This window comes from Megascapheus bottae, chromosome 7 (genome assembly GCF_031878675.1).
Source record: "Megascapheus bottae isolate mThoBot1 chromosome 7, mThoBot2.hap1, whole genome shotgun sequence".
NCBI lineage: Eukaryota > Metazoa > Chordata > Mammalia > Rodentia > Geomyidae > Megascapheus > Megascapheus bottae.
The window spans coordinates 1,061,620-1,088,581 of record NC_143515.1 but is presented as its reverse complement, the minus strand read 5'-3'; the positions used below and the strand labels follow the sequence as shown (position 1 = coordinate 1,088,581).

At 40.6% G+C, this 26,962-nt stretch overlaps 1 protein-coding gene across 2 annotated transcripts in view; it reads left to right on the top strand.

Annotated features, from left to right (window-relative positions):
- The first annotated feature begins 748 nt into the window (after window positions 1-748).
- Window positions 749-26,962, top strand: part of Rgpd4 (RANBP2 like and GRIP domain containing 4) — a 49,283-nt gene continuing 23,069 nt past the window's right edge. For both annotated transcript variants that reach the window (XM_090336271.1, XM_090336270.1), the window contains exons 1-19: window positions 749-920; window positions 5,949-6,016; window positions 7,810-7,921; window positions 8,194-8,346; window positions 9,886-10,116; window positions 10,386-10,531; window positions 11,937-12,129; window positions 14,062-14,149; window positions 14,979-15,188; window positions 16,026-16,207; window positions 16,287-16,459; window positions 17,562-17,685; window positions 18,765-18,926; window positions 19,135-19,272; window positions 19,591-19,737; window positions 22,091-22,270; window positions 22,544-22,627; window positions 25,284-25,419; window positions 26,617-26,711. In XM_090336271.1, the coding sequence (XP_090192397.1) occupies window positions 849-920; window positions 5,949-6,016; window positions 7,810-7,921; window positions 8,194-8,346; window positions 9,886-10,116; window positions 10,386-10,531; window positions 11,937-12,129; window positions 14,062-14,149; window positions 14,979-15,188; window positions 16,026-16,207; window positions 16,287-16,459; window positions 17,562-17,685; window positions 18,765-18,926; window positions 19,135-19,272; window positions 19,591-19,737; window positions 22,091-22,270; window positions 22,544-22,627; window positions 25,284-25,419; window positions 26,617-26,711 (2,694 nt within the window). In that variant the 5' untranslated portion in view covers window positions 749-848. The remainder of the gene's footprint in view (window positions 921-5,948; window positions 6,017-7,809; window positions 7,922-8,193; window positions 8,347-9,885; window positions 10,117-10,385; window positions 10,532-11,936; window positions 12,130-14,061; window positions 14,150-14,978; window positions 15,189-16,025; window positions 16,208-16,286; window positions 16,460-17,561; window positions 17,686-18,764; window positions 18,927-19,134; window positions 19,273-19,590; window positions 19,738-22,090; window positions 22,271-22,543; window positions 22,628-25,283; window positions 25,420-26,616; window positions 26,712-26,962) is intronic.

The following is a 26,962-nucleotide window of genomic DNA, read 5'->3' as shown; positions in this document are numbered from 1 at the left end:
GGGCCTGGACGCTGTCCCTGAGTTCTCCAGCCCGGGGTGACTGCCCTGCTCCTGGGCGCTGTCCCTGAGCTCTCCAGCCCGGGGTGACTGCCCTGCTCCTGGGCCTGGGCGCTGTCCCTGAGCTCTCCAGCCCAGGGTGACTGCCCTGCTCCTGGGCCTGGGCGCTGTCCCTGAGCTCTCCAGCCCGGGGTGACTGCCCTGCTCCTGGGCCTGGGCGCTGTCCCTGAGCTCTCCAGCCCGGGGTGACTGCCCTGCTCCTGGAGCCCAGCCCCGCTTCCCGTTTCCTAGCGGTTACTTGGAGACAGGAGTCTCAGGTCCTTCTGTGCCGGGGCTGGCCTCGAGCCTGCCCCTCCGGGCTCAGGGTCCTGAGCGGCTCGGCTCCGGGTGTCCGCCGCGCCGGCTGGGGCGCTCTTTAAAGTGCGCTCCTCGCGTTCACACGGGCTCGTCACAATGTCCACGCAACGCCCGGACAAAGGTCTGCGCCTACGCGGCCTCTCCCGTGGCGGCGGGCCTCAAAGACCCCCGGCCGCAAGCGTCCGTGGACCCCGAGGTCGCCGCGGGGGCCGGGCAGGCGCGGCCTGCGGGCTCACGGGGCGGGGCGGCGCCCGCGCTCGGGGCGGGCTCCGCGGATCCGATTAGCGGGCGCGCGCGCGCACGCGGCGGAGGTTTAGCGTCGGCGGTTTGGCGCCCGGTGATGACGCAGCGCGCGCGTACGCACGCCGGCTCGCGCCCCCGCCGGCAACGGCGCTGCGTCACGGGTTTTCGAGGCGCTCAGCGGCCGGCGATCGCGGCCGTTTCTTGGCCCCAGCACCGGCCTCCCGCGCTCGGGGAGCCGGGTTGGCGGCGTGATGAGGCGCAGCAAGGCCGACGTGGAGCGGTACATCGCCTCGGTGCAGGGCTCCGCCCCGTCGCCTCGAGAGGTAAGCGGGTCCCTGGGAAGCCCGGGGCCTGCCCCGGCCTAGCCGCGGCGTCCGCGTCACGGCTCCCGGCGGCCGCCGCTCCCGAGGGCGTCCCGCTGAGGCGCCGCCAGCCCGCCCTGGCGCCCGCGAGCGCGGCGTGCAGGCGAGCGCCCGCAGCTCCGCGGCCTCCCGCCCCGGCTCGGGCTCGGCGGCGGCCCCGGCCCCGGGCGGGCGCCCGCGCCGGCGCCCCCGGCCTCCCTTCCGGTGGCGCGGACAGGTCGGCTACCCCGGCGGCCGCCCCTCCCCGGCTCCGAGCCCGCCGCGCCGCGGCCGGCCTGACGCGGCCCCCGTGGGCCGTGGACGCTGCGGAGGGCGACGTCCCGGACCCGGGGCTCCTCGTGAGCCGGGCAGCCCGCGTCCCGCCGTCGGCTGCGGCTTCGTGCGCCCGGGGTGTGCGCTCGGCACCGCCGCTCCCGAAAGGATCTGCCGGCCGCTGTTGCTCGGTGGCTCTCGCTTCGGACGGAGACCCTGCGGAGGCTCCTGGCGGAGGCTCCGGCTTCCGAGCACGAGTTCGAGGGTTGTAAATGTCCCGCGAAGTAAGAGCGGGCGGGGCAGGTCCCCGCGTGGGTCGCGTCAGCGCATCGGACACGGTGGCAGCAGCAGCCTGGAACGGAGCTGGGGTGCGGGTGGAGTGTGGAGTCCGGGGTCACTGGGAACCTAGGCAGCTACTTAGTTAACCCGTACGGGCCTTGGCGCCGGGCCGCGGCTGCCCCTTCGCTTTATGGCCAACGGCCAGTCACCGCTCCAGAGCCACTTGGTTCTTGGTGGGTCTAACGCAGTCTCAGGGACGGACTCTGGGCTGATTTCAGATTTACAGTCCTCCGAGCCTCCGCCTCTGGGAGAGGCAGGAAGACGGTCGAAAGCCACTGGCCCCCGCCGAAGTTAGATTCGCGTAAAGTGACAAAAGCGTGCTCTGGATGCTGGGAAGGAAGGATTGGTGTTTACTTCCCTTGGTCTGGCCGTCTGCGAAGTGGCCTTGTTCTTTTTCTAGGACGTCCTTATTCCGGGCCGTGTCTTCTGTCGTGCTTCAAATTGTGTTTTGCCATTTTTCCACTTTATCATATTGACTTTTGTCTTTGTAGAAAATACTGTATTTCTTTGGTATGACTTCTTTTTCCAGATGGCTTCTACTTAGTTTTCTTGTCTAGTTGACTTCTGTTTTGCATCTGGGTATTACTACTTAGACGCAACCTGACAACTCTTGTTTTTTCTAATCACAAACATCTATATGTATTTCTTTTTTTCTTCTTTTTGTGCCAGTTCTAGGGCTTGAACTCACATGTGGCTCTTGTTCTCCACTGGCACTCTACCGTGTGAGCCATATTTCTGTTCTCTATTTCCAGCTCTTTAGTGGCTATTTGAAACTTAGAACCTGGAGTATTTTTCTGCCCTTGATAGCTCTGAACCTGGATTCTCATGTCTCAGCTTCCTGAGTGGTTAGGATTACACTTGCGATTTTTTCTTTTTTTTTGAAGATGCAGTTTTTCTATGTTGCCTAGGTTGTTGCCTAGGTTGACTTTAAATGCCTTTTTTATTTTCATTATTATAAAGGTGATGTGCAGTGGGGTTACAGTTACATAAATCAAGTACAATTCTTTCCTCCCTGTCCTAGTTTTCCCCTCCCATCCTCACTTGCAAATTGTATAGTTCATTTTCAATATGATGTCTACTGAAGTGAATGCCTATGCTTTTCTTTTTAAAAATTTTATTTTATTGTTGGGGTGATGTACAGAGGGGTTATAGTTACATTCATCAGGTAGTGGGTACATTACTTCTTGAACATTGTTACTCATTTTTCTCCCACTTTCCCTAACCCCACCCCTTCCACTCCTCTTTTTTTTTTTCCTTCCCTTCCCTTTTTCTTCCTTTCAGTTTTTTTTTTTTTTTTTTTTTTTTTTTTTTTTTTTTTGCCGGTCCTGGGCTCGGGCTCAGGGCCTGAGCACTGTCCTTAGACTTTCTCAAGGCTAGAGCTCTACCACTTGAGCCTCAACACCACTCCCGGCTTTTTTCTACGTATGTGGTACCGAGAAATCGAACCCGGGTCTTCGTGCATGCTAGGCAAGCACTCTACCACTAGGCCAAACTCCCGGCCCTTTTTTTCCCTTTGTTTGTTTTTGCCAGTCCTGGTGCTTGAACTTAGGGCCTGAACACCGTCCTTGGGCTTTCCTCAAGGCTAGCACTCTACCACTTGAGCCATAGCACCACTTCAGCTTTTTCTTTGCATGTGGCACCCAGGTTTTTGTGCATGCTAAGCAAGCACTCTTACCACCATGCCAAACTCCTGGCCCCAACTTATTTTTCTTAACTGCTCCATTTTGGACTGATTCTTGATGTTGGGTCTTGAACTAAGTGTCTCTCCTTTTTTGGGGGGGGGGAGTCATAGGATTGAAATTTGGGCCTGGGAGCTGTTCCTGAGCCACAGCCCCTTTTCTAGAGATTTTAATTGGAGGTAAAAGTCTCACTGTCTTTAGTGCCACGGCTGGTTTGGGTTCTGAAGCTGGTTTGGGTTCTGAATCGTAATCCTCAGATCTCAGTCTCCTGAGTAGCTAGGATTACAGGCATGAGCCACAATGCCCAGCTTTGAACTAAGTGTCTCTTGAGCAATGATGCTACCAGCCTGGCTGTTCAAAGTTACGGAGTTTTGTTTGTGGCAGTCATGGGGCTTGAACTCAGCCTGAGACTTCTTTTCTCCCTCTCCCGATTATGTAAGCTTTATGATTAATAAAATAAGCTGCTTTCAGTATTGTCAAGTGTCTCTTTGAATTTCTAAAAAGTTTGAAGTATAGTATGATTGGAAGTTGAGTAGCAGTTATTTTTATTTTTATTAAAAAAATGAAGAACATTGGCTTCTAGTCTGTTAGGATAAGATGTATTGTTTAATAAATGTTGCCCCAACAATTGCTTGTTGGTTAATATCATTGATGCCAGTCAGGCCATCTAATTTAGTTATTTTCCCAGATAGGGACTTAGTCTTTGCTAGTAACTGAAGTTTCAAGTTCCCCCTAGGGCTATCCTTGGACTGTGATCCATCTACCAATGTCTTTCAGTGTCTTTGATCACAGTGTGCAATACTATCAGCCAATGTGTTGGTTTGCATGGGGTATTGATGATTTATTGCCCAGGCCCATCTGGAAGTGCAGTTCTTTCCATCTTTTTCCTCCTGAGTAGCTGGTATTACAGTTGTAAGCTACTATACTCAGCCTATCTGTGGTTCTTCAAATGCATTCTGCCAGAACTCCGCTGTTAGTTTTGATTCAGTTGCTTGTGCTTTAGCTGTGCTACCTCTTTCTTAATTTTATATTTATTTTTGTGCTGATACCTGGGCTTAAAACTCAGGGCTTGGTATTTTAAAGCTAGCACTCTGCCACTTGAGACACACATCTTTTTTTTGCCAGTCCTGTGCCTTGAACTCAGGGCGTGGGCACTGTTCTTGAGTTTTCTCAAGGCTATAGAGCTCTACCATTTGAGCCCCATAGCACCACTTCTGTGGTACCAAGGAATCAAACCTGGTCTTTGTGCTTGCTAGGCAAGCTCTCTACCACTAGGCCAAACTCCTGGCCCCACATCTACTTCAGGATTTTGCAGGTTCATTGGAATACTTTGGGCCTAGGTGCTGTCTCTAAGCTCTTCAGCTCAATGCTAATGTCCTACCACTTGAGCCACAGTACCATTCCCGGTTTTCTAGTGGTTAATTGGAAATAGGAGTCTTGGTCTTCCTCAGGTCTTCAGCCCCCTGAGTAGCTAGGATTATAGGTATGAGCCACCGGCTCCTGGTACCTTTTGGTTTTTAAAGACTATGGAAATAACCTATCAGCGAACTGAAACTAGAATAATTCATGGTCTTCTAAATCTTTCTCCAGTAGTTAATCACTGTTAGGTAAATTGCCCTCCACAGGAAGAGGAAAAACAACCAAAAGACCAAAATGAGTTTGTAAATTAGTGGCTACCCAAAGCCTGTTGTAACATTTCTGATGCAAAGATAGGGTTTGTTTGTTTCTTTTTTTTTTTTTTTTTTTTTTTGCCAGTCCTGGGCTTGAGCTCAGGGCCTGAGCACTGTCCTTGGACTTTATCAAGGCTAGAGCTCTACCACTTGAGCCTCAGCACCACTTCCAGCTTTTTTCTATGTATGTGGTACCGAAGAATCGAACCCGGGTCTTCGTGTATGCTAGGCAAGCACTCTACCACTAGGCCAAACTCCCAGAGCCAAACTCAGATTTTTGTGCATGCTAGGCAAGCACTTTACCATGAGCAGCCTGGGTACTGGTGTTTGAAATGAGGACTTTGCATTTGTTTAGCTTACTTTCCCAGCTGCAACTCTACCATGTAGTGCGAGCTTTCTTTTCTGTATTGGTATCACGTCTTGAAGGCCTGTGCCTTCATTTGGCATATGACTGGTACTTTACCACTTGACCTATAACCCCAGTCCGGCCCCGCTTTTTTTAAAGAGGTAGAGTCTATTGGATTTAAAAATTCAGGGCAATGGCTTCTAACCATGATTGTCTGGATCTTAGCTTACCTCTAAGCTTGGTTTACAGTTGTGAGTCACTGGTATCTGGTTTTGAACTCTCAGGGCTGTACTATTAGTTCGAGCCATCTTGTTTGTACTTATTGACTGAATTACAATATGCAAAGAGCATATATATAGATATATATTGCTGTATATTACAATGTGCAAGGCATTGAGAGAAATTTGCCTTCACAATGTAGTGGCAAGTAAAAGTACAATATGGATTGTCTTATGATCAGATGGAATCTTACTTTTAATGTATCCAAGGCTTATAGTCATCATTAACTTTTACATTTGTTTTTGTTGCTGTTCCTGAATTTTTAATCATAGTAAATAAAGTTTCTTGACTTTAAAGTATATATACATTTAACTTTTTACATTAAAAACGTTATTAACCTTGTTAGGAGACAATTTGTCCTTTTGAAAAAGCTGTATGGTATTTCAAAATATGAAAAGTGAAATTATTCTTTTTTTTCCCCCAGAAGTCAATGAAAGGATTCTATTTTGCAAAGCTGTACTATGAAGCTAAAGAATATGATCTTGCTAAAAAGTAAGTGCCAAATTAAAAACTCATCTTAATTTTCAAAAATCAGTGCCTTATTTTTTTAAAATAGGAAGGATTGATAAATGATATTTTAATATGCTGATTTCTTTATTAAATATATACTATAAGACAATCTAATACAGTGTAATAGTGGCAGCAAAAAGTTGAATAGCCAAGACATAAGAAAGGGTATCAATGTTTGTGAGGTAATGCACCTTCTATCTGGTGACTATAATGTAACCCTTCAATGCGTTACAATAAAAAATATATGGGAAAAAAAGTTGAGTAGCTATTTGGTAAGCAATGAACTCCTTGCTGTTTGTTTTTGGAATACTAACTCCACTTTCAAACAGGTAATAAAACATACCATAAAACAGTAGGCCCGGAGGTGACGGCACAGACCTAAAACTGTGGTGTGCCTTGACATATATGGTTGAAGAACATTGTTTTTTACCTACATGTATCTTGGGATAAAAGATAACATTTTAGATTCAGAAATAATGTTAGCAAAAAAGAAATTAGGCAGGGAAGGCACGGTGGCTCATGCCTGTAATCCTAGCTACTCAGGAGGCTGAGATCTGAGGATCAAGGTTCAAAGCCACCCCTGGCACTAAAGAACCTGAGACTCTGATCTCCAATTAATCACTAGAAAACAGAAAGTGGGGCTTTAGCTCAAGGGGTAGGGCTGTAGCCTTTAGCTTAGGAACTCTGGCACAGCTCTCACGCCCAGAATTCAAGCCCCATGACCCACCAAAAAAAAAAAAAAAAAAAAAAGGCAACCTATAGAATGAATAGTGGTACTGAAATGTATTTTTTTTTTTTTAAATTTCAACAAGAATCATTTTTATTAGACAGGTTTGGTAGAATATACTTGTAATCCCAGCACCTATGAGATAGAGGCAGTATGATTGGAAGTTTAAATTTGGGCTGCATAATGAATTCCAGGTTTCAGGAGGGAATGGACTACAGAGAAATACTGAGTTGAAGAAGGAGGAGGAGAGGCAGTTTGCATGATTGAACCTGCACAAAATAAAATATGAGAACTAAAGTACTTTAAAGCAGTATGCTTATCAACTCCCCTAATTTCTTAATTCACTTCCATACCTAAAATTCATTCTTACCTGATTATGAATAACTATTTGTTTTTACTTCAATTCTATTGTTTTAAGTAATATTCATTTTTTTTCTTTTTTTTTTTTTTTTTTTTTTTTTTGGTCGGGTGTGGGACTGGAAATCTGGGCCTGGGTATTGTCCCTGAGCTCTTCAGCTCAAGGATACCACCCTACTTCTTGAGTCACAGTGTTCACGCCTGTAATCCTAGCTACACAGGAGGCTGAGATCTGAGGATAGTGGTTCAAAGCCAGCTTGGGCACTAAAGACTGTGAGACTTTGTTTTTGTTTGCCTTTTTTTTTTTTTGAGTGTAGCTCATGCTTTTTATTTTGTTTTATTGTTGGGATAACGTATAGAGGGCTTACGGTTACATTTGTCAGGTAGTAAGTGCATTACTTCTCGCACATTGACTCTCCTTCTCATGCTTTTGTCCCCGTTCCTCCCCACCCCCCATCATCTTGTTTTCTCACCTTTTCTTCAAATAAACAAATAGACTGGAGACTTTTATCTCCAATTAGCCACTAGAAAAACCTGAATTGGTGCTTGGCTCAAGAGATAGGGCAGTAGCCTGGAGCTGAAGACCTCAGGGACAACACCCAGGTTCAGAGTTCAAGCCCTATGATCAACAAATACATACGTAAAATAAAAAGAATCTAAAAATTATTTTTGAATTGCTGTTTACCAACAGGTATATATCTACATATATTAACGTGCAAGAGAGAGACCCCAAAGCTCACAGATTTCTGGGTCTTCTTTATGAAGCAGAGGAAAACACAGACAAAGCTGTTGAATGTTATAAGGTAATTATAAGATTAAAATACAGTCTATGTATAGCCATATACATAACACCCAAAGTAATTTATGTAATGAATGGATGTCATGAAAAGAAACATTGGCATCATCGTACCATTAAGTGATAGAGTGAAACAGATTTTAACAACTTTAAAATAACTGGTCTTCTAGACAATAGCATTTCTAATGTGCATTAGTAATTGCTTTAACTTTTGTATGACTTTGAAATTGTGTACAATATTCATTATTCTTTACTAATTTGTTTCTTTTTTGATGTTAGCGTTCAGTAGAGTTAAACCCAACACAAAAAGATCTTGTGTTGAAGATTGCAGAATTGCTTTGTAAAAATGATGTGACTGATGGAAGAGCAAAATATTGGGTTGAAAGAGCAGCTAAATTTTTCCCAGGAAGTCCTGCAGTTTATAAGCTAAAGGTAAACAAATCAAACCTAACAAAAGGCAAAAGCTAAGTCACAATGATTTTTAATTTGGGGTTAAATTACTTTTCTGTAGCAAACTTTAAGTGAAAGACTGTATTTATGGGTATCCCCCCCCCAATCTCTTAAAATCCTTCTGAGCACTTAATATTTTATTAGTCTCAGTTAACTTTTACAGATATCTCATTCTGAAAGATTACAGAGATTTTTATACTTTCATTATCTACTTGTCTGGGAATTTTTTTTTTTTTTGCCAGTCCTGGGGCTTGAACTCAGGGCCTGTGCACTGTCTCTGTGCTTCTTTTGCTCAAGGCTAGGGCTCTACCACGTGAGTCATAGCACCACTTCTGGCTAAATTTTCTGTGTGTGTTGTACCAGGGCTTTGTGCATGCTAGGCAAGCACTGTGTCACTACGCTACACTCCAGATTCAGTAAAGGGATTTATAAGTAACCAGTATTCATGAATATTAAGGATTATTGTATTTTAGCTTGATAGAACAAAACAAACAAGTATATATGTATTACACATAAGAAAAATTGGTATACTGTGATAGGTATGTAAGTGGCAGTGAGGGTTTGTGGACCCCCATCTAAATTGAAAACCTCTGCGAATGGGATAATGTCACTAGATATGACATGTTAAACAACTGAGTAGCTAATCTGCGTGCCTTGTAATCTTTGAATAATCTTTGCTAATCGTAGGGACAATTGTTAGGGAGGCTGAGTAATTTCATTTGTCCCTTCAAAGGTTTACAAAATGAGTAAGAGAAGTAGTTTGGAGATAGCAATTGGGAATGAATATGTCAAAAATCTCAGTGATGGTAAGCTAAGAGAAAACTTATAGTAGAGGTAATGGAGACTGTCATGACAAGGAGGTAACAATACTTTGAGAAAATGGTGGAGGTAGTAGAGTAATAGTAGCATCAGCAGTCAGAGATTAAGTTGATTAAAGGGAAATTGAGAACAACTTGAAATACCCCATAGTGACAGTCGATTTAGAAATCTTCTGGTGATCTGATGGTGACTGAGATATACAACGAAATGAGACAGTGTGAGTTTAGTAGGTGGATATATGGGCCATTAGTCTACTACTGTAGTCCTGGATGCTTCTTTGCATAATGTTTTTGAAATTTAGCTTTGAAGAACAACTCTCTGAAGGGATTAGTAAAATAGATGGTATGTAGGTTAGTATGTTTGGTGGTAGTTTCCTAAAGCTAGTAACAGTGGAATAATTGCCCATAGGCTACTTAAAATTGTGCAAATGTGCCGGGCACTTTTGTCACACCTGTAATCCTATATCTGAAGACTGAAATTAAAAGCCACTTTGGGAAGGAAAGTCCATGAGACTCTTAATCTCAATAAACTACTCAGAAAAGCTGGACATGGCAGTGTGTCTCAAGTGGTAGAGCACTAGCTTTGAGAAAAAGAAGCTCAGAGACAGCACCCAAGCCCTGAGTTAAAAGCCCCAGGACTGTCACCCAAAGAAAAATTTGTGAATGTTACACTGAATAAATGTTCCCCTCCCCCCCAACACAGGAACAGCTTTTAGATTGTAAAGGTGAAGATGGGTGGAATAAACTTTTTGACTTAATTCAGTCCGAACTTTATGCAAGACCTGATGATGTCCATGTGAATATCCGGCTAGTGGAACTATATCGTTCAAATAAAAGACTGAAGGATGCTGTGGCCCACTGCCATGAGGCAGAGAAGAATATAGCTTTGCGTTCCAGTTTAGAATGGAATTCATGTGTTGTACACACCCTTAAGGTAGGTGAGAGCTGCTCGAGCTCTAATTCTATACAGACCATGTATCTTTCTGTAGTTAATAGTACTCTTCAACACTTCTTTCATTTATGTGGAACAACTATAAAATTAAATTGTAACTAGGATTAAATTTTTGAATTTTTATATAAGGCTAGTAAAAACCAATATAATTTCAAATGCACTTGGAATGGGCCAACAAATCTGAAGACATAAGATGGACAATTTTTTAAAATTTGGTAAAGTTGTAACTTACTATTTTTTTCTGTAAGTAGGAATATCTGGAGACTTTGCAGTGTTTGGAGTCTGATAAAAACAACTGGCGAACAACAAATAAAGACTTACTTCTGGCATATGCTAACCTTACTCTTCTAACACTTTCTACCAGAGATGTACAGGAAAGTAGAGAATTATTGGAAAGGTATGTTGACAAAAAGGGAAAATTCAGAATAAATTACAGACTTTTACAGTAATTCTTTGTTGATCATTATTCTGTAATAAACCCATGAGTTATCATTGAACATTTAGGAAACATTTAGGATGAAACATTTAGGAAATTGGATCTTCTTTTATGGGGCTGTGATAGTGGTTTTTGGTGGCAGTGATTATGACTGATGAAGAAATACATTCAAAGTGAGTGTTGTGATCGCTATACTGCTGAGCATTGTCCTTGGGACACTTTTTGCTCAAGGCCAGCGCTCTGCCACTTGATCCATAGCACCACTTCTGGCTTTTCCTATGTGTGTAGTATCGAGGATTCTAGTTCAGGGTTTCCTGCATGCTATGCATGCTAGGGGCAAGCACTCTACCACTAAACTACGTTCCTGGCCCTTTAATTGTTTTTTTGCCAGTTCTGGGGCTTGAACTTAGGGCCTAAGCACTGTCTTTGGGCTTTCCCAAAGCTAGCCCTCCTACCACTCGTGTCACAGCACCACTTCCAGATTTTTTTATGTATGTGGTACCAAGGAGTCAAACCCCAATTTTCATGCATGCTAGGCAAGCACTCTTCCACTAGGTAAAACTCCAGGCTTGTTACCTGATGTTTTTTTTTTTAACCAGTCCTGGGGCTTTCCACAAGGGCAGCAGTGCCCTGCCACTTGAACCACAGCACCACTTCCAGCTTTTCTATATATGTGGTACCAAGGAATCAAACCTGGGTCTTTGTGCATTCTAGGCAAGCACTCTACCACTAGGCCAAACTCCCAGCCATTAATAGTGTTTTTTGTAATGGCTTGTTTAAAGAATAAAACTAGGCCGGGAGTTTGGCCTAGTGGTAGTGCCTTCCTAGCATGCATGAAGACCTGGGTTGATTCCTCAGTATCACATAGATAAAAAAAGCTGGAAGTAGTGTTGTGGCTTCAGTGGTAGAGCTCTAGCCTTGAGAAAACCCAAGGACAGTGCTCAGGCCCTGAGTTCAAAGCCCAGGACTGGCAAAAAAAAAAAAAAGAAAAAAATATGTGTGTGTGTGTGTGTGTGTGTGTGTGTATGTGTGTGTGTGTGTGTGTATCTCAAAAAATAAATTTTATTCTGGTTTATTTTGAAATACTCACCTAGTATCAGTAATCTTGCCAAATTGTTACTGTGATTGTATAAGGCAGAAAATAAGTGTTTTGGAGTAATATGTCATTATAGAGATAAAACTTGAACTGTAGGAAGTATAAATGATTAAAAATAAGTACTGGATGGTTCATATGTTTTAATGGAATAGAGAACAAAAATGAATCTTAGTTTCAATGTAGATGAAGTCTGCAATTTTTATTCTGAAATATTCACTGATTCTCAAGGCAGTGTATATGAATTACCTGTTTCACATTTTAATGTTACAGTTTTGATGGTGCTCTTCAGTCTGTAAAAGCTTCTGTGGGTGGAAATGATGAACTGTCCGCTACTTTCATAGAAATGAAAGGACATTTCTACATGCATGCTGGTTCTTTACTTTTAAAGATGGGTCAACATAGTGATGTCCAGTGGCGAGCTCTCTGTGAGCTGGCTGCATTGTGCTATCTCATAGCATTTCAGGTAAGCCCTTTCCAGTTCCAGGTACAATTGACATTTCAATAACACATTGTATTTCTTACCGAGATGTGCCCGAGTAGTAGTGAAAACGCATGCGAAAACCTTTAGTATTAAAGTTAAACTAAAAATTTTATGAGCTTTGTAATACTTCTGAAATAAATATATATACATATATGTATATACACACATGCGTATCTATCTACCTATCTATATATATGCAGTCTCCTAATTAACCAGCTTGTAAAAAATTACTGCCTGGTAAATGACTGTTGTGTGGGCTCCTGACTTTAAGATAATGTGGGTATTGGTGGTTCATGCTAGTAATGTAGCTATACACAGGAGGCCGAGATCTGAGAATGGTAGTTCAAAGCCAGCCCAGGCAGAAAAATCCATGAGACTTTTTTTTTTGCCAGTCCTGGGGCTTGAACTCAGGGCCCAGACACTGTCCGTGAGCTTCTTGTGCCCAAGGCTAGCACTCTAGCACTTTAGCCATGGTGCTACTTCTGTGTATGTGGGGCTGAAGAACTGAACCCAAGGCTTTGTGCATGCTAGGCAAGCACTCTACCATTAAGCCACATTCCCAGCCCCCAAGAGACTTTTATTTCCACTTAACCACCAGAAAATTTCTGGAAGTAGGGCTGCGATCCAAAGTGGTAGGAGCAAAAGAGCTCCAGGGCAGCACCTAGCCTCACAACTGACAAAAAAGTTGTAAAAAATTATTTTGTTTTTCTCCCTTGAGAGAGGAAAGAAAAATAATTCATTGATTTCTAGAATTTCATCCTATTTCTGGTTCATATTACAGTAGGACCTTGATATCTGTAGGTATGGTGTTCCAAGGAAATGACTGTTAAGAAAAAACATGGATAGCTGGGCGCAGTGGCTCATGCCTATAATCCTAGCTACTCTGGAAGCTGAGATCTGAGGATCACGGTTCAAAGTCAGCCCAGGCACTAAAGACAGATGCTTACCTCTAATTAATCACTAGAAAACGGGTAGTGGGGCTGTGGCTCAAGGGTAGGGCAGTAGCTTGAGCTGAAGAACTCAGAGACAGCGCCCATGCCTAGGGATAGGGGGATAGCCTTAAGCAGAAGAGCTGAGGGACAGAGCCCAGGCCCAGAGTTCAAGCCCCATAATCCCCCCCCCCCAAAAAAAATATATTTTTACATCTGGTACCTGCAAGATAATTTTCTTAATACTTGAAAGCAGATAACATGTTCTTCCACCATTCTACTTATTTACCATTTATTCTGCTTCATAGGGTATACCTTAATGTCCAGATACTGTCTTGGTTGTACTTCTTTATCCTATTGATTTCCCAGATTGCCCATATTTTTGAAATTGTGGCCCCTCCCTATAGTGCTATTTCCAGGTATAGTTTCACCAGAGCTGCTCACTAGTGTTGTCATCTCTCTGTATCTTATGCAGGGTAGAGAAGTAATGTAAATAAATTTTCTATTGCCCCAAATGAAATATTTTGCAGCATCAGTGTTTGAACTCAAGCCTCATCATTTTTTGGCTTATCTGCTTTGCTGGTGTTCTGACCATTTAAGCCCCGTCTCCAGCTTCCAGGCTGACTTTTTGGGTTTTCTCTCTTTTCTATTTTCTTTTCTTCTCTCTGTTGTCTTGCAGACTTTTGTGCCAGGTCTGGCTTCAAACTTTGATCCTCTGATTTCAGCCTTTTGAATAGCTAAAAGTATGGGTGTGACTGGTACCCAGTGTAATTTAAATGTGCTTTTATTAGAATGTAATTTTTCCCCAAGCATTAGTTGTAATGCCTCTCATAGATTATTATTCCTTGTTTCACTTTTTTTTGCACTCTTTTCTAATTTTGATTGTCACTTAACGATTCATTATTAATAGTTTAATAGAAAAGGACCATCACACTTTTAGTAATGTTGTTACCTTTGAATTAAGGATTTGATTTAAAATTACCAGGTTCCAAGACCAAAGGTTAAGTTAATAAAAGGAGATGCTGGACAAAATCTACTGGAAATGATGGCCTATGATCGCCTGAGCCAATCTGGTAATAGTGATGTTTTAATTCTTTGTCATGAACAGTCTGAGTTGTAATTAGCATTACACACAGTTCATTTCACCTATTTATCAATTATCACAAACCAAGAATACTTTTATCACCCCATGGTGAAGATTGGTATTAGCAATCACTCTCAGTTCTTCTTAATCACCTCAGCCAGTCACCAATCTACTTGTATCTCTTATTGCCTATTCTGAATATTTCATGTAAATGGGATCATATAATTAGGGTTTTTTGTGATGAGTTTCTTTTCCTTAGCATGTTTCCAGGTTTGTTTACTGTAACAAGCAACAGTACTTTACTCAAGGAGTGTTTTAAAGTAGACTCTTCACTCCAAAGTTGGAATAAGTTTTATTTCTGAAGCCCAGAAATAAAAGCTGTGAAAAGGAGGAATCATCTGTGTTTAAAATTAGTGTGTAACATCAGAAAATTAAAACTTAGCCCTACTATTGTCCAAGGCCACTTAACTCCCATATTAAAATATGGAACTTGTAAAATGCAAATACTTTTCGGCATTTTTACATGTATAATTTATCTTTTCTGTTTAACTGTTAGTAGAGATACTGTTAAACATGTACCACAATAGAGATACTCTTAAACCTGTACTGCATTTATTTTCTACCTAAATATTTTTGTTCAGGTGTGATTTTTTTTTTGTTGTTAAATTTTATTTTAATATTTTTGTAGTTTGGGAGGTGAGGCCTGAATTAATTATATTATTTACTCATTGTTTACTTGTTGAAACAGTTAAGAGATGTGAGTAAATACAATCTGTTTCACCATACAATGATGAAAATAACTTTTTTCTCCCCCCCAGGGCACATGTTGCTAAACTTAAGTCATGGCAAACAGGACTTTTTAAAGGAGGTCGTGGAATCTTTTGCCAACAAAAGTGGCCAGTCTGCTCTGTATGATGCTTTATTTTCTAATCAGTCTTCTAAGGATAATTCTTTCCTTGGTAGTGATGATATTGGAAACATTGACATACAAGCACCAGAGCCCGATGATTTAGCTAGATATGACATTGGTAAGTTTTATCTTTCAAAGGGAATATATTTTGCATTTTAGTCCTTTTTTTTTTTTGTCAGTCCTGGGCTTAAGTTCAGGGCCTGAGGACTGTCCTTGGATTTTTCTCAAGGCCAGAACTCTACTACTTGAACCTCAGCACCACCTCTGGCCTTTTCTAAGTATGTGGTACCAAGGAATCGAACCCGGGTCTTGTGCATGCTAGGCAAGCACTCTACCACTAGGCCAAACTCCCAGCCCTGCATCTTAATCCTTTTATGTTAGAAAATAAATTGCCCTTTAAGCTAGTAGTATTGACTAATATTTTTCTGTATTCCTTTTGGGGCTTTTTGGAAAGTGTGTTTATGGAGAGGGTTTGAGAATGTGGTTATAGATAACATTTTTCTTTGTATTATATATTACAATTTGTTTTTCATGATTTACTCTCCTATAGTATATTTTGAAACTAACAAGCCAAGTACAGGTGGCTCACACAGATAGTCCTAGCTACTCAAGAGGCTGATATCTTTTTTTTGCCAGTCCTGGGCTTGAACCACAAACCATAGATCTCAGCCACCAGAGTAGTTAGGAATTTAATCTTGAGCCACGAGTACCTGGATAGAAAAAAAAAATCTTGAATGCAGCTGGTTTACTAAAAGTCCTAGCTGTAAAGTGTGAATGCATTTAATAAAAATTTAAGGCTTTGCTTATCCTGATATTTCCCTCCCTCCTCCCCACCACACAAAGAGTAAAGATTCATTAAATGTGATTTAAAGTATTTTGGTTTTGGAAAACTAATGGCACAAAGAAAACTTCTCAAACCTATAGTCTTTTTTTCCCCCCTATTTTTTTTTTTCAGGTGCCATTCGAGCACATAATGGTAGTCTTCAGCACCTTACATGGCTTGGCTTACAATGGAATTCACTGCCTACCTTACCTGCAATTCGAAAATGGCTAAAACAGCTTTTTCATCATTTGCCCCAGGAAACCTCAAGGCTTGAAACAAATGCACCTGAATCAATATGTATTTTAGATCTTGAAGTAAGCAGAGATTGTAACAAATTAGATATTTTTAGTTTTGTTTAATTTTGTTTGCTAACTTAAATTTTTCTTTAAATAGGTATTTTTACTTGGAGTAATATACACTAGTCACTTGCAGTTAAAGGAGAAGTGTAATTCTCATTATAGCTATCAGCCACTGTGTTTGCCACTTCCTGTGTGCAAACAGCTTTGTACAGAACGACAGAAATCCTGGTGGGATGCAGTTTGTACTCTAATTCACAGAAAAGCGATGTAAGTAGTAAAATAAAACATAACTTCTTGGGCTAGGAGTGTGACCTAGTGGTATCTCCTTGGTACCACATACACAGAAAAAGCCAGAGATGGTGATGTGGTTCAAGTGGTGGAGCGCTAGCCCTGAGAAAGCTCAAGGATAGTGCCCAGGCCCTGAGTTCAAGCCCCAGAACTGGCAGAAACTAACAAAAGCAACAACAAACTTCAGGCTGTGTATTGTAGCTCTCTCCTATTACCCCATCTACTTCAGAGGCGGAGGTAGTAATATATTCAAGACCAGCTAAGGCAAAAAAAAAAAAAAAACCAAAAAACTTAGGGATCTCTTAAAGGACAATCAGACATGGTGACAGACAGTAATCCTAGCAACTTGGGATGCAAAAGTAGCATCATGGTCTGTGTCCATCCTGGACTCCCTGCCCCCAAAAAATACAGGAGCCTATTTGAAAAATACCTAAAGTAGGGATGCTTAGGAGGACAGAATTCTGCTTGGCAAATGTTACTGTTAGTACTTAGAGAGTTGCCATTTTCAGACAACCAAAATCTGCCTCGTTGAAACAGTTTAGCCAAGAGGCTTAATTACTTATGTCCAATTCTATCACAATTAAGAGCTCAAAAAAATGATCAGTCACTCACCTTCAAAGAGTTATGCTGTATAGCATGTAAATTTTGCAAGCTGGATAACAATTACTATAACATAACAAGTAATAGTAATTTGAGCTTCCTGTTTAGAAAACGTACATTTTATGTAACATGAGGCTTTGTAGATCTGCATGGTCTTCTCTATGTTAAAACAAGATTTAGATGATTAGCTCTTTGACCAGATTGACCTTTTAAGAAAGGCAGATTTTAGCTGCCTAAAATGTTGACTCTCAAAAAAAATACATCAGGCTGCCTATACATAGTTCAGGTGGTAGCCTGAAAGCTGAACGTGAGGTCTTTAGTTGACAACCTCTGCATTGCCAAGATTAAAGAAAAAACCTTTCTTTGGCTTACTGCCTAGATTTTGTCCAAGGTATAAGTCTTAGGAAGATTTGATTTGTCATGTTACAGATACAGGTGCTGAACTGTCTTTAAAACAATTTGATTAATAAACTTTTTTTAGACCTGGAACCTCAGCAAAATTGCGACTTCTGGTTCAGCATGAAATAAATACTCTAAGGAGCCAGGAGAAACATGGCCTTCAACCTGCTTTGCTTGTATACTGGGCAAAATGTCTTCAGAAAACAGTAAGTTCATTATAAAGTAAAACTAATTTATTTATTTATTTATTTTTTGCCAGTCCTGGGCTTGTACTCAGGGCCTGAGCACTGTCCGTGAACTTTCTCAAGGCTAGAGCTCTACCACTTGAGCCTCAGCACCACTTCTGGCTTTTTTCTATGTATGTGGTACCGACGAATTGAACCCGGGTCTTCATGCATGCGAGGCAAGCACTCAACCACTAGGCCAAACTCCCGGCCCAGTAAAACTATTTTTAAAAGAACAAGTTCTGGGGCAGGGAGTTTGGCCTAGTGGTAGAATGCTTGCCTCGCATGCATGAGGACCCGGGTTCGATTCCTCGGTACCACATACCTAGAAAAAAAGCCAGAAATGTTGCTGAGGCTCAAGTGGTAGAGCTCTAACCTTGAGAAAGTCCAAGGACAGTGCTCAGGCCCTGAGCTCAAGCCCACGACTGGCCAAAAAAAACCAAAAAAAAACAAAACAAGTTCTTACTATTTAAAAGCCATAAAGTTATTATGGCATCATGGCTTGTACTGGTAATCCCAGCCATGTAGGAGGTGCAAGTTGGGAGGGTTGTAATTTAAGGCCAGTTCCAGCAAAAAATAGACTCTATCTCAATTCAAAATGCTAGGCATAGTGACTCATGCCTGTCATCTCAGCTATGAGGGAGGGATGGATAGAATTTCGATCTGAGACTGCTCCCAAGGAAAGACTCAAGATCCTGCCTGAAAAATGACTAAAGCAAAAAAATACTGGGGACAGGATAATCTCAAGTGGTTACTTTTATTGCTTAAGTTATGTTAAAACAGTTATTGCCCAGCCTTCAAAATTTACATGTTATTTAGCATAATTCTTGAAGTTGAATCACTGATCATTTTTGTGAGATCTTTATTGTGATCAAATTGGATATAGATAATTAAACTTCTTTGGCTAAACTGTTTAAACGAGGCAGGTTTTGGTTTCTGAAAAGGTAACTCTCTAGTATATGGGTAATAAATGACTTGAAATGTCATTTGGTTTTAACTTAAAAGTGAAGTCTGTTTACCTGTGTTCCTTAAGCTTGTGTGTTTCTAACTTTTAATTTCAGGGCAGCAGTCTCAATTCTTTTTATGATCAACGGGAATACATAGGCAGGAGTGTTCATTATTGGAAGAAGGTTTTACCATTGTTAAAAATAATAAAAAAGAAGAACAGTATTCCTGAGCCTACTGATCCTCTGTTCAAACATTTTCATTGTGCAGACATTCAGGTAATGAAGGACCCTTTGTGAACTATCTGCATGTATAGTTTATACAGACAAAGAGTAAAGAGACTTCAACAGCTTAAATAGGTGACATCCCTAAATTTACTAGGTGACCCACATATATCAGAAAAGTAATGAGATATTGATCTTTTTAGATTAATTGAAACTTGGAAAGTCATTTGGATTTGAATCATTTTGAGTAAATATATTTTAGGCATCTGAAGTTGATGAATATGAAGAAGATGCACATATAACTTTTGCTATCCTGGATGCAGTTAATGGAAATGTAGAAGATGCTATGACCACTTTTGAATCTATTAAAAATGTTGTTTCCTACTGGAATCTTGCGCTGGTAAGTGGATGTTGTACTTGAATTAGTGTTTTGTTTGTGGGGGACAATAGCAAATACCTGCAATCTTAGCTACTCAGGCAGCCAAGACCTGGAGGATTATGATTTAAAGCCAGTCCAAGCAGAAAAATATTTCAGAATGTTTCTAGTTAATAAGAAAAATGCTGGACTGGAGGCATGGTTCAAGTGGTAGAGCTCCATCCATGAGTGAATAAACCAAGAAAGGACTTGTGGTCTTGAGCCCTTAATAATAATATAAATATACCCCAAAAGCTTTTTTTTAAAAAACCAAACTGATGCAAAAAACCCATCCTGGTATAGATTTTTCACAGGAAAGCAGAAGACATTGAAAATGATGCCCTTTCTCTTGAAGAACAAGAAGAATGCAAAAATTACCTGAGAAAGACCAGAGACTACCTAATAAAGATTTTAGATGAATGTGATTCAAATCTTTCAGTGGTCCAGAAAGTAAGTTGCCTGGTTGTTGTCAGTTGTTTAGTATTTTTGATAACAGTAACAGATTTATCATTTAGTAATGCCTTGTTATTAATGTATAAGAGGGAGTGTGTGTATGTGTGCAGCTTTATATTAGGTTTGATTGATTTTCAACTTGGTAATGTATACATATGTTCTTACAAAAATAATTGAAAAATTAGAAAATATTTCTGAAGTATTCATCCATTTTTGACAATGTGATTAAAACAACTTTAAACTTTAGTTCTTAATGAACTTTAGTTAAATAGGAAGTATTTGCTATCAGTTTCAAATTGTTTCTTCATCCCAGCATCTGCTGCTGCTCTTATTCTTTTGGCTGTCAATAATTTGATTCCATGATGGTGTTCCATTATGTTCAGCTTTCTGATTTGTATTTTTGCTCTTAGTATGGGATTTACGTTGTCTTGTATATTTTAGCAGCCAAAATCATTTAGAGGGTTGAAAGTATGGTTGAAATGGTAGGATGCTTCTAGGAAGCTGAAGTCCTGAGTTGAAACAAAAAGCAAAGCAAAGCAAAGTCACACACACACACAAAAAAACAAAAAACATTTAGGAGAAATAATTAAATTTGCTCATGTCAAAAAGTATGCCAGGTTTATATACTTCTAAATGTTCAGGATTATAGAAGCAATAAAAACAATGTTGACTTGAGAGTCAGAAGACTAGAACATACATAGTTTTACTTGTATTATTTAAAGTATTTCAAGGTGAAATTCAGTTAAGGTACAGAAAGAGGAAGGTATCCCAGTCAAGAAACCAGTTTGGTCATGGTACTGTAAATGGTTGAAATACCATAGTAAATTGATTACTAATTTATTTTCATTTCACATTGATTACTAATTTATTCTTATTTCACAAAGATCTTATTCAGCTACTTACTGAACTACACATGGTATATATAGTGTGTATATATATATATATTTTTTTTTTTTTTTTTGACAGTCCTGGGGCTTGAACTCAGGGCCCGAGCACTGTCCCTGCCTGGGCTTTCCTCAAGGCTAGTGCTCTACCACTTGAGCCACAGCACCATTTTCGGCTTTTTTTCTATGTATTGTGTTACCAAGCCATTAAACCTGGGTCTTTGTGTATCTAGGCATGTACTCTACCACTAGGTCAAACTGGCCGTCCCCACATGGTATATTCTTTAGGAACGTTTAAGATAATGGCTTTGATTCATTTTCCTAACCACCAAATTATTTTTAATTAAAAAAAATATATAAGTAGCTTGCTAAAAATTGCAGAAAATAGCTTGGTGCAGGTAGCTCACACAGCTATTCAAAAGGTTGAAATACTAGGATGGAGATTGGAAGCCAGGCAGAAAAATAGGACAGACACTATCCCCAATTAGCAAGGAAAAAGCCAGATATTAAACTCTGACTCAGGTGGTAGAGTGACAGCTTTGAATGAAAATGCAAAGTGAGAAAGGGAGGCCCTGAATTTGAGTTAGTGGTGGCTCAAACAGTGTAGAAAATGTAGCTAGAGCCAGGTGAGGTGGCTAAAGCCTATAATCCTAGCTACACAGGAGGCTGAGATCGGAGGATCATGGTTCAAGGCCAGTGCGAGCACTATAAAGACGCTGATTGTTTTCTCCAATTCACCACTAGAAAACCAGAAGTGGCGCTTGGCTCAAGGGGTAGGGTGGCAGCCTTGAGCTGAAGAGCTCAGGGACAGCACCCAGGTCCAGAGTTCAAGCCCCATGACTGACAAAAGAAAAGAAAAAGTGTAGCTGGATGTGATGATATACTGCTCCAGCATTTAGGAGACTGAATCAGTTTTAGGGCCAGCTTACGCTACATGGCTGTTTCAGAAAAGAACAAAAAAGCAAAGAAAGGGGCCAGGAGTTTGCCTAGTGGTAGAGTGCTTGCCTATCATGCACAAAGACCTGGGTTCGATTCCCCGGTACCACATACATAGGGAAAAAAAACCGGAAGTGGTGCTGAGGCTCAAGTGATAGAGCTCTAGCCTTGAGAAAGTCCAAGGACAGTGCTCAGGCCCTGAGCCCAAGCCCAGGACTGGCAAATAAATAAAATAACAAAATACCAAATGTTAAAATAGAGTCATTGTGGGCCAGGAGTTTGGCCTAGTGATAGCGTGCTTGCCTAGCATACATGAAGACCCAGTTCGATTTCTCGGTACCACATACATAGAAAAAAGCCGGAAATGGTGCTGAGGCTCAAGTGGTAGAGCTCTAGCCTTGAGAAAGTCCAAGGACAGGCCCTGAGCTCAAGCCCAGGACTGGGAAAAAAAAAAAAGTCATTGTATTTATTTTAGGTTCTTATTGAAATGTTACAAACTAAAACCTTTGATTACTGCCTTTTGTTTTCAGTTGCCTGTACCCCTGGAGTCTGTTAAAGAGATGCTCAACTCGGTCATGCAGGAACTTGAAGACCATAGTGAAGGAGGTCCTCTTTATAAAAATGGTTGTTCACGAAGTACAGATTTAGAAGTCAAACATTCGACGCCATCGCCTACCAAGTATTCTCTGTCACCCAGCAAAAGTTACAAAGTAAGTAGAAAACGAGTCAGTCAGAACTGGGTGCCAGTGTGTATGGCCTGTAATACTAGCTCCTCAGAAGGGTTGAAATTTTTGAGTTCCATGCCATCTATAACATGCAAAAAGCTAAAAGTGGAGTTGCAACTCAGGGACAGTGCCCAGGCCTTGAGTCCAAGCCCCAGCACTGGCAAAAAAAATAAAATAAAATAAAAAAAAATTGGTACATTGTAGAATGCATTTTTTCTATGTGTTTTAAATACTATTTTGTTATTGTTTTACTTTTAGTATTCCCCCAAAACACCACCTCGGTGGGCAGAAGATCAAAATTCTTTACTAAAAATGATTTGCCAACAAGTAGAGGCCATTAAGGTAAGCTACTTAATTTATTCAGTATCCTTATTCATGGATTGTTTCCTTACTTAAAGTTGATTAATAGTCCCTTTGCCATCATGCTATGTTCTACAATGCTTTTTTTATCTTTACCATATTTTTGAATTATTTTTGTATTTGCCTCCTTCCCAAATGTAAGTTCTTCAAAATATTTTCATCTAGAACACCACAGAAGTTGAATTAAAATATTGAAATAGCTTAAACTTAATTGTACTTTATTCTTTGTACCTTATTTCTTAGCTGTGGATGAAGTGTGCATTAAAAATTTATGTCTAGGAATTAAAAAATGATCTCGTGAATTTTAGGTATTTAGGTATGTTGGAAAATATTGTGTGGAAATTTTTTTATTTTTTTGCCAGTCCTGGGCTTGAGCTCAGGGCCTGAGCCACTATCCTTGGACTTTCTCAAGGCTAGAGCTCTACCACTTGAACTTCAACACCACTTCTGGCTTTTTTTTTTTTCTATGTACTTGGTACTGAGGAATTGAACCCGGGTTTTCGTGTATGCTAGACAAGCACTCTACTACTAGGCCAAACTCCTGGCCCCTGTATAACTTTTATACTATAGCTTTTTTTGAAATTGGAAGTACAAATAGGATATTTTTTTTCATGTTCATTGGCAAGAACTCATACTTCTAATGTTGTATCAATGAAATTCTGGTTTGTGGTGATTTTTATTGTTCATTCAGGAGTGTGTGACTCAAATATATTTTGTTAAACTTGAACATGTAAATCTATTTATAAATTCATTTTGTGTAGCATGAATGTTACATAAGATCTTGATTTAGTGTGTGTAGTTTTTGTACACCTGACGTATATATATATATATATATATATATATATATATATTTTTTTTTTTTTTTTGCCGGTCCTGGGCTTGAGCTCAGGGCCTGAGCACTGTCCTTGGACTTTCTCAAGGTTAGAACTCTACCACTTGAGCTTCTGGCTTTTTTTTTTTTTTTCTATATATGTGGTACCAAGGAATCGAACCCAGGTCTTCATGCATGCTAGGCAAGCACTTTAACCACTAGGCCAAACTCCCGGCCCACCTGACGTATATTTTAGAGATATAGATGAATCTCTTTAAGCCTTGAAAACTTGGAGCTATTCTGAATTCTGTCCCTAATCATCTTGTTCCAATTTTTTTTTTTTTTTTTTTTTTTGCCAGTCCTGGGCTTGAGCTCAGGGCCTGAGCACTGTCCTTGGATTTTCTCAAGGCTAGAGCTCTACCACTTGAGCCTCAGCACCACCTCTGGCTTTTTTTCTATGTATGTGGTACCGAGGAATCGAACCCGGGTCTTCATGCATGCAAGGCAAGCACTTTAACCACTAGGCCAAACTCTCGGCCTTTTTTTTCTTTTTAAAGCAGTCCCAGGGCTTGATCTCAGGGCCTGAGCACTGTCCTTGGACTTTCTCAAGTCTAGAGCTCTACCACTTGATACTCAGCACCATTTCCGGCTTTTTCTATGTATGTGGTACCAAGGAATGGAACCCCGGGTCTTCCTGCGTACTAGGCAAGCACTTGTACCACTAGGCCAAACTCCCCAGTCTTGTTCCAGTTGTTTTTTTTCTTTCTTTTCTTTTTTCCCCCTGACTGAAAAAAAAAATCTTTTCTATAGTATGTGGTTAAAGTGAATTGTGCCTGGCACAGTTTTTCTTTGCCACAATGTTTCCAGCATTTGAAGTCTCTGTTGGAGCCACCAGAAGATCCTTTTCTCCATGTTCATTCATTCATTCATTCATTCATTCATTGTCTGTCTGTCATGGGCTTGAACTCTGGGCCTGGGTGTTGTCTCTGAGGTCTTCAGCTCAAGGCTACTACCCTTCCCCTTGAGCTCCAGTGCTGCTTCTGATTCTCTAGTAGTTAATTGGAGATAAGAGTCTTACATACTTCTGTGCCCACATTGACTTTGGCTTTGAACCGTGACCCCCTCAGATCTCTGCCCTTGAGTAGCTAGGAATATAGGCATGAGCCACTGTACTGGGCTTTTATTATTTATTTCTACAAGGCTGGATCTTGTAGTAGAAAGTACTTTAGATGTTTCCTTGAAAATTAAAGAGTCTTATAGTAGCTCATGGAACTTAGAAATAGATTATACATGCTTCCCATGTGTGTTTTGGCTCTATACCTTTATGTTGATAAGTGAGCTTTCCCCTGCTTAAACCTTTTTTCCTTACAACACAATCAAATAGAAATTACATTGACCACCCTGAAGTAAATGACAGTTTACATTTTTAGTATGTATTTGATTATATCCTTTGGAAAATGACTGAAATCAAGAGTAGTATACTAATGTAACTTAGTTTTAGTAACTATTTTGTCTGACTGTCAAAGAAAATTGGAAGTCAATTTTTACCACATTTTCGAATTTGCGTCTTTAAAATTATGATTATAGCCAAGATTACAGGTTTGAAACTATTGACAGGATTCCATTAATGACTAGTAAAGATTAATGTAAGTGGGTATAGAGTGGAAATGAAGATTTTAGGAACTATCTAGTTCTTTTAGGTTAGAGTTGGTGAATACATTGATTACTAGGTGTTGGAACTAAGGAGTGAAGAAATAGTTTTATTTTCTCTAGTAGTTTTTGATATAATGTTATTAAATGTTTAATATTATTTTGTTGTTTGAACAGAAGGAAATGCAGGAATTGAAACTAAATAGCAGTAATTCTGCATCCCCTCATCGTTGGCCCACAGAGAATTATGGACCAGATTCAGTGCCTGATGGATATCAAGGATCTCAGTCTTTTCATGGAGCTCCTTTAACAGGTGAATTAGCAATGGATGTACCCCAAAATATAGTGAAATTACTCCCCCTTTTCTACCTCATGTAAATGGATAACATGTTAAATCGGCTTCTCTCTCTCTTACTTTTTTTTTTTTTTCCCTTTCCATTTTTGGTACCAGTAGTAGGGCTTGAACTCAGATATTGTACCTGGCTTTGTCACTGAAAGCCTGTGCTCTAATGCTTAAGCAACAGCTCTACTGACTTTCTGCCAGTTAGGTGGAGATAAGAGGCTCTTGGATTTGTCCGCCAGAGCCTTTGCTTTGAACCTTGGTCATTAGATTTAAACCTCATGAGTTTTTAGAGCCACTGGCACCTGGCTAAAATCATCTCTTTTTTTTTTTTTTTTTTTTTTTTACATGCATGCTAATGTCAATGCACTTTTTATTTTGAGAGGGGCGGGCGTGGGTATTCCTGAAGCTTGAACTCAGGGCCTGGATGCTGACCCTAAACTTCTTTTCCTTAAGGTTAGCTTTTTACCTTGAGCCTACTTTCCGCCTTTTCTGTTTATATAGTACTGAGGAATTGAAACCAGGGTTCATATATGCTGTCTAGCACTTTACCAGGTGGGTCAGGGTTCAGGGCTTGGTTGTGAGACTTGGACTTGGCCTGGGTGCTGTCCCTGAGCTCTTAAGCTCAGGCTACCACCATACCCCTTGAGCCGCAGCACTACTTCCCGTTTTCTAGTGAGATAAAAATCTCAGGGTCTTTAGTGCCCAGGCTGGCTTTGAACTGTGATCCTCAGATTTCAACCTCCTGAGTAGCTAAGATTACAGGCGTGAGCTGCCATGCTCGGCTTCTCTTGTTACTTTCTAAATACTTATTTACTACAGCAGTGCTTGTTTCTTGATTTCTTTGTGTCACGTTTACCAATTTTTTCTGTTTTGTCACCTGATAATGTCCTTTGTGGTGTATTTTGGCATATAAAATTTTTTTTAAAATTATCTTTGATTTTTATTACTATTGTATTTGTATTTTAAAATTTTTTTATTGTCGGGGTAACGTATAGAGGGTTTATAGTTATGTTCACCAGATTGTAGGTACATTTTTTCTCACACAATGATAATGCTTCTCATGTTTTGTCCCCATTTCCCTCTCCCTTGTACTTGTATTCTTGCCTAGACAGCCTTAACTGTAGATAACCTTAACAATGTGTCTTGATTTTCCTCTTTATCCTTCAGTTGCAACTACTGGCCCTTCAGTATACTACAGCCAGTCACCAGCATATAATTCCCAGTATCTTCTCAGACCAGCAGCTAATGTTACTCCTCCAAAGGTAACAGGAATAATTCGTAACTTTTGCTTATTTTAACTTTTGCTGGTATTCCGGGTTTGAACTGTAGCTTGAAGTTTCCTAGGGAGATGACTTACTGCTTGAGCCATGGCATTATTTCACATTTGATTGCTAAGGCTTCTTTTAAAGAAATTCAAGAAGCATGACTATTAAAAGGTATATATCCCTCATGCTACATTATTTTAAGTTTATTGGCAGATACAGAAGTTTTCACCTTATTTTTGTGTTACTAA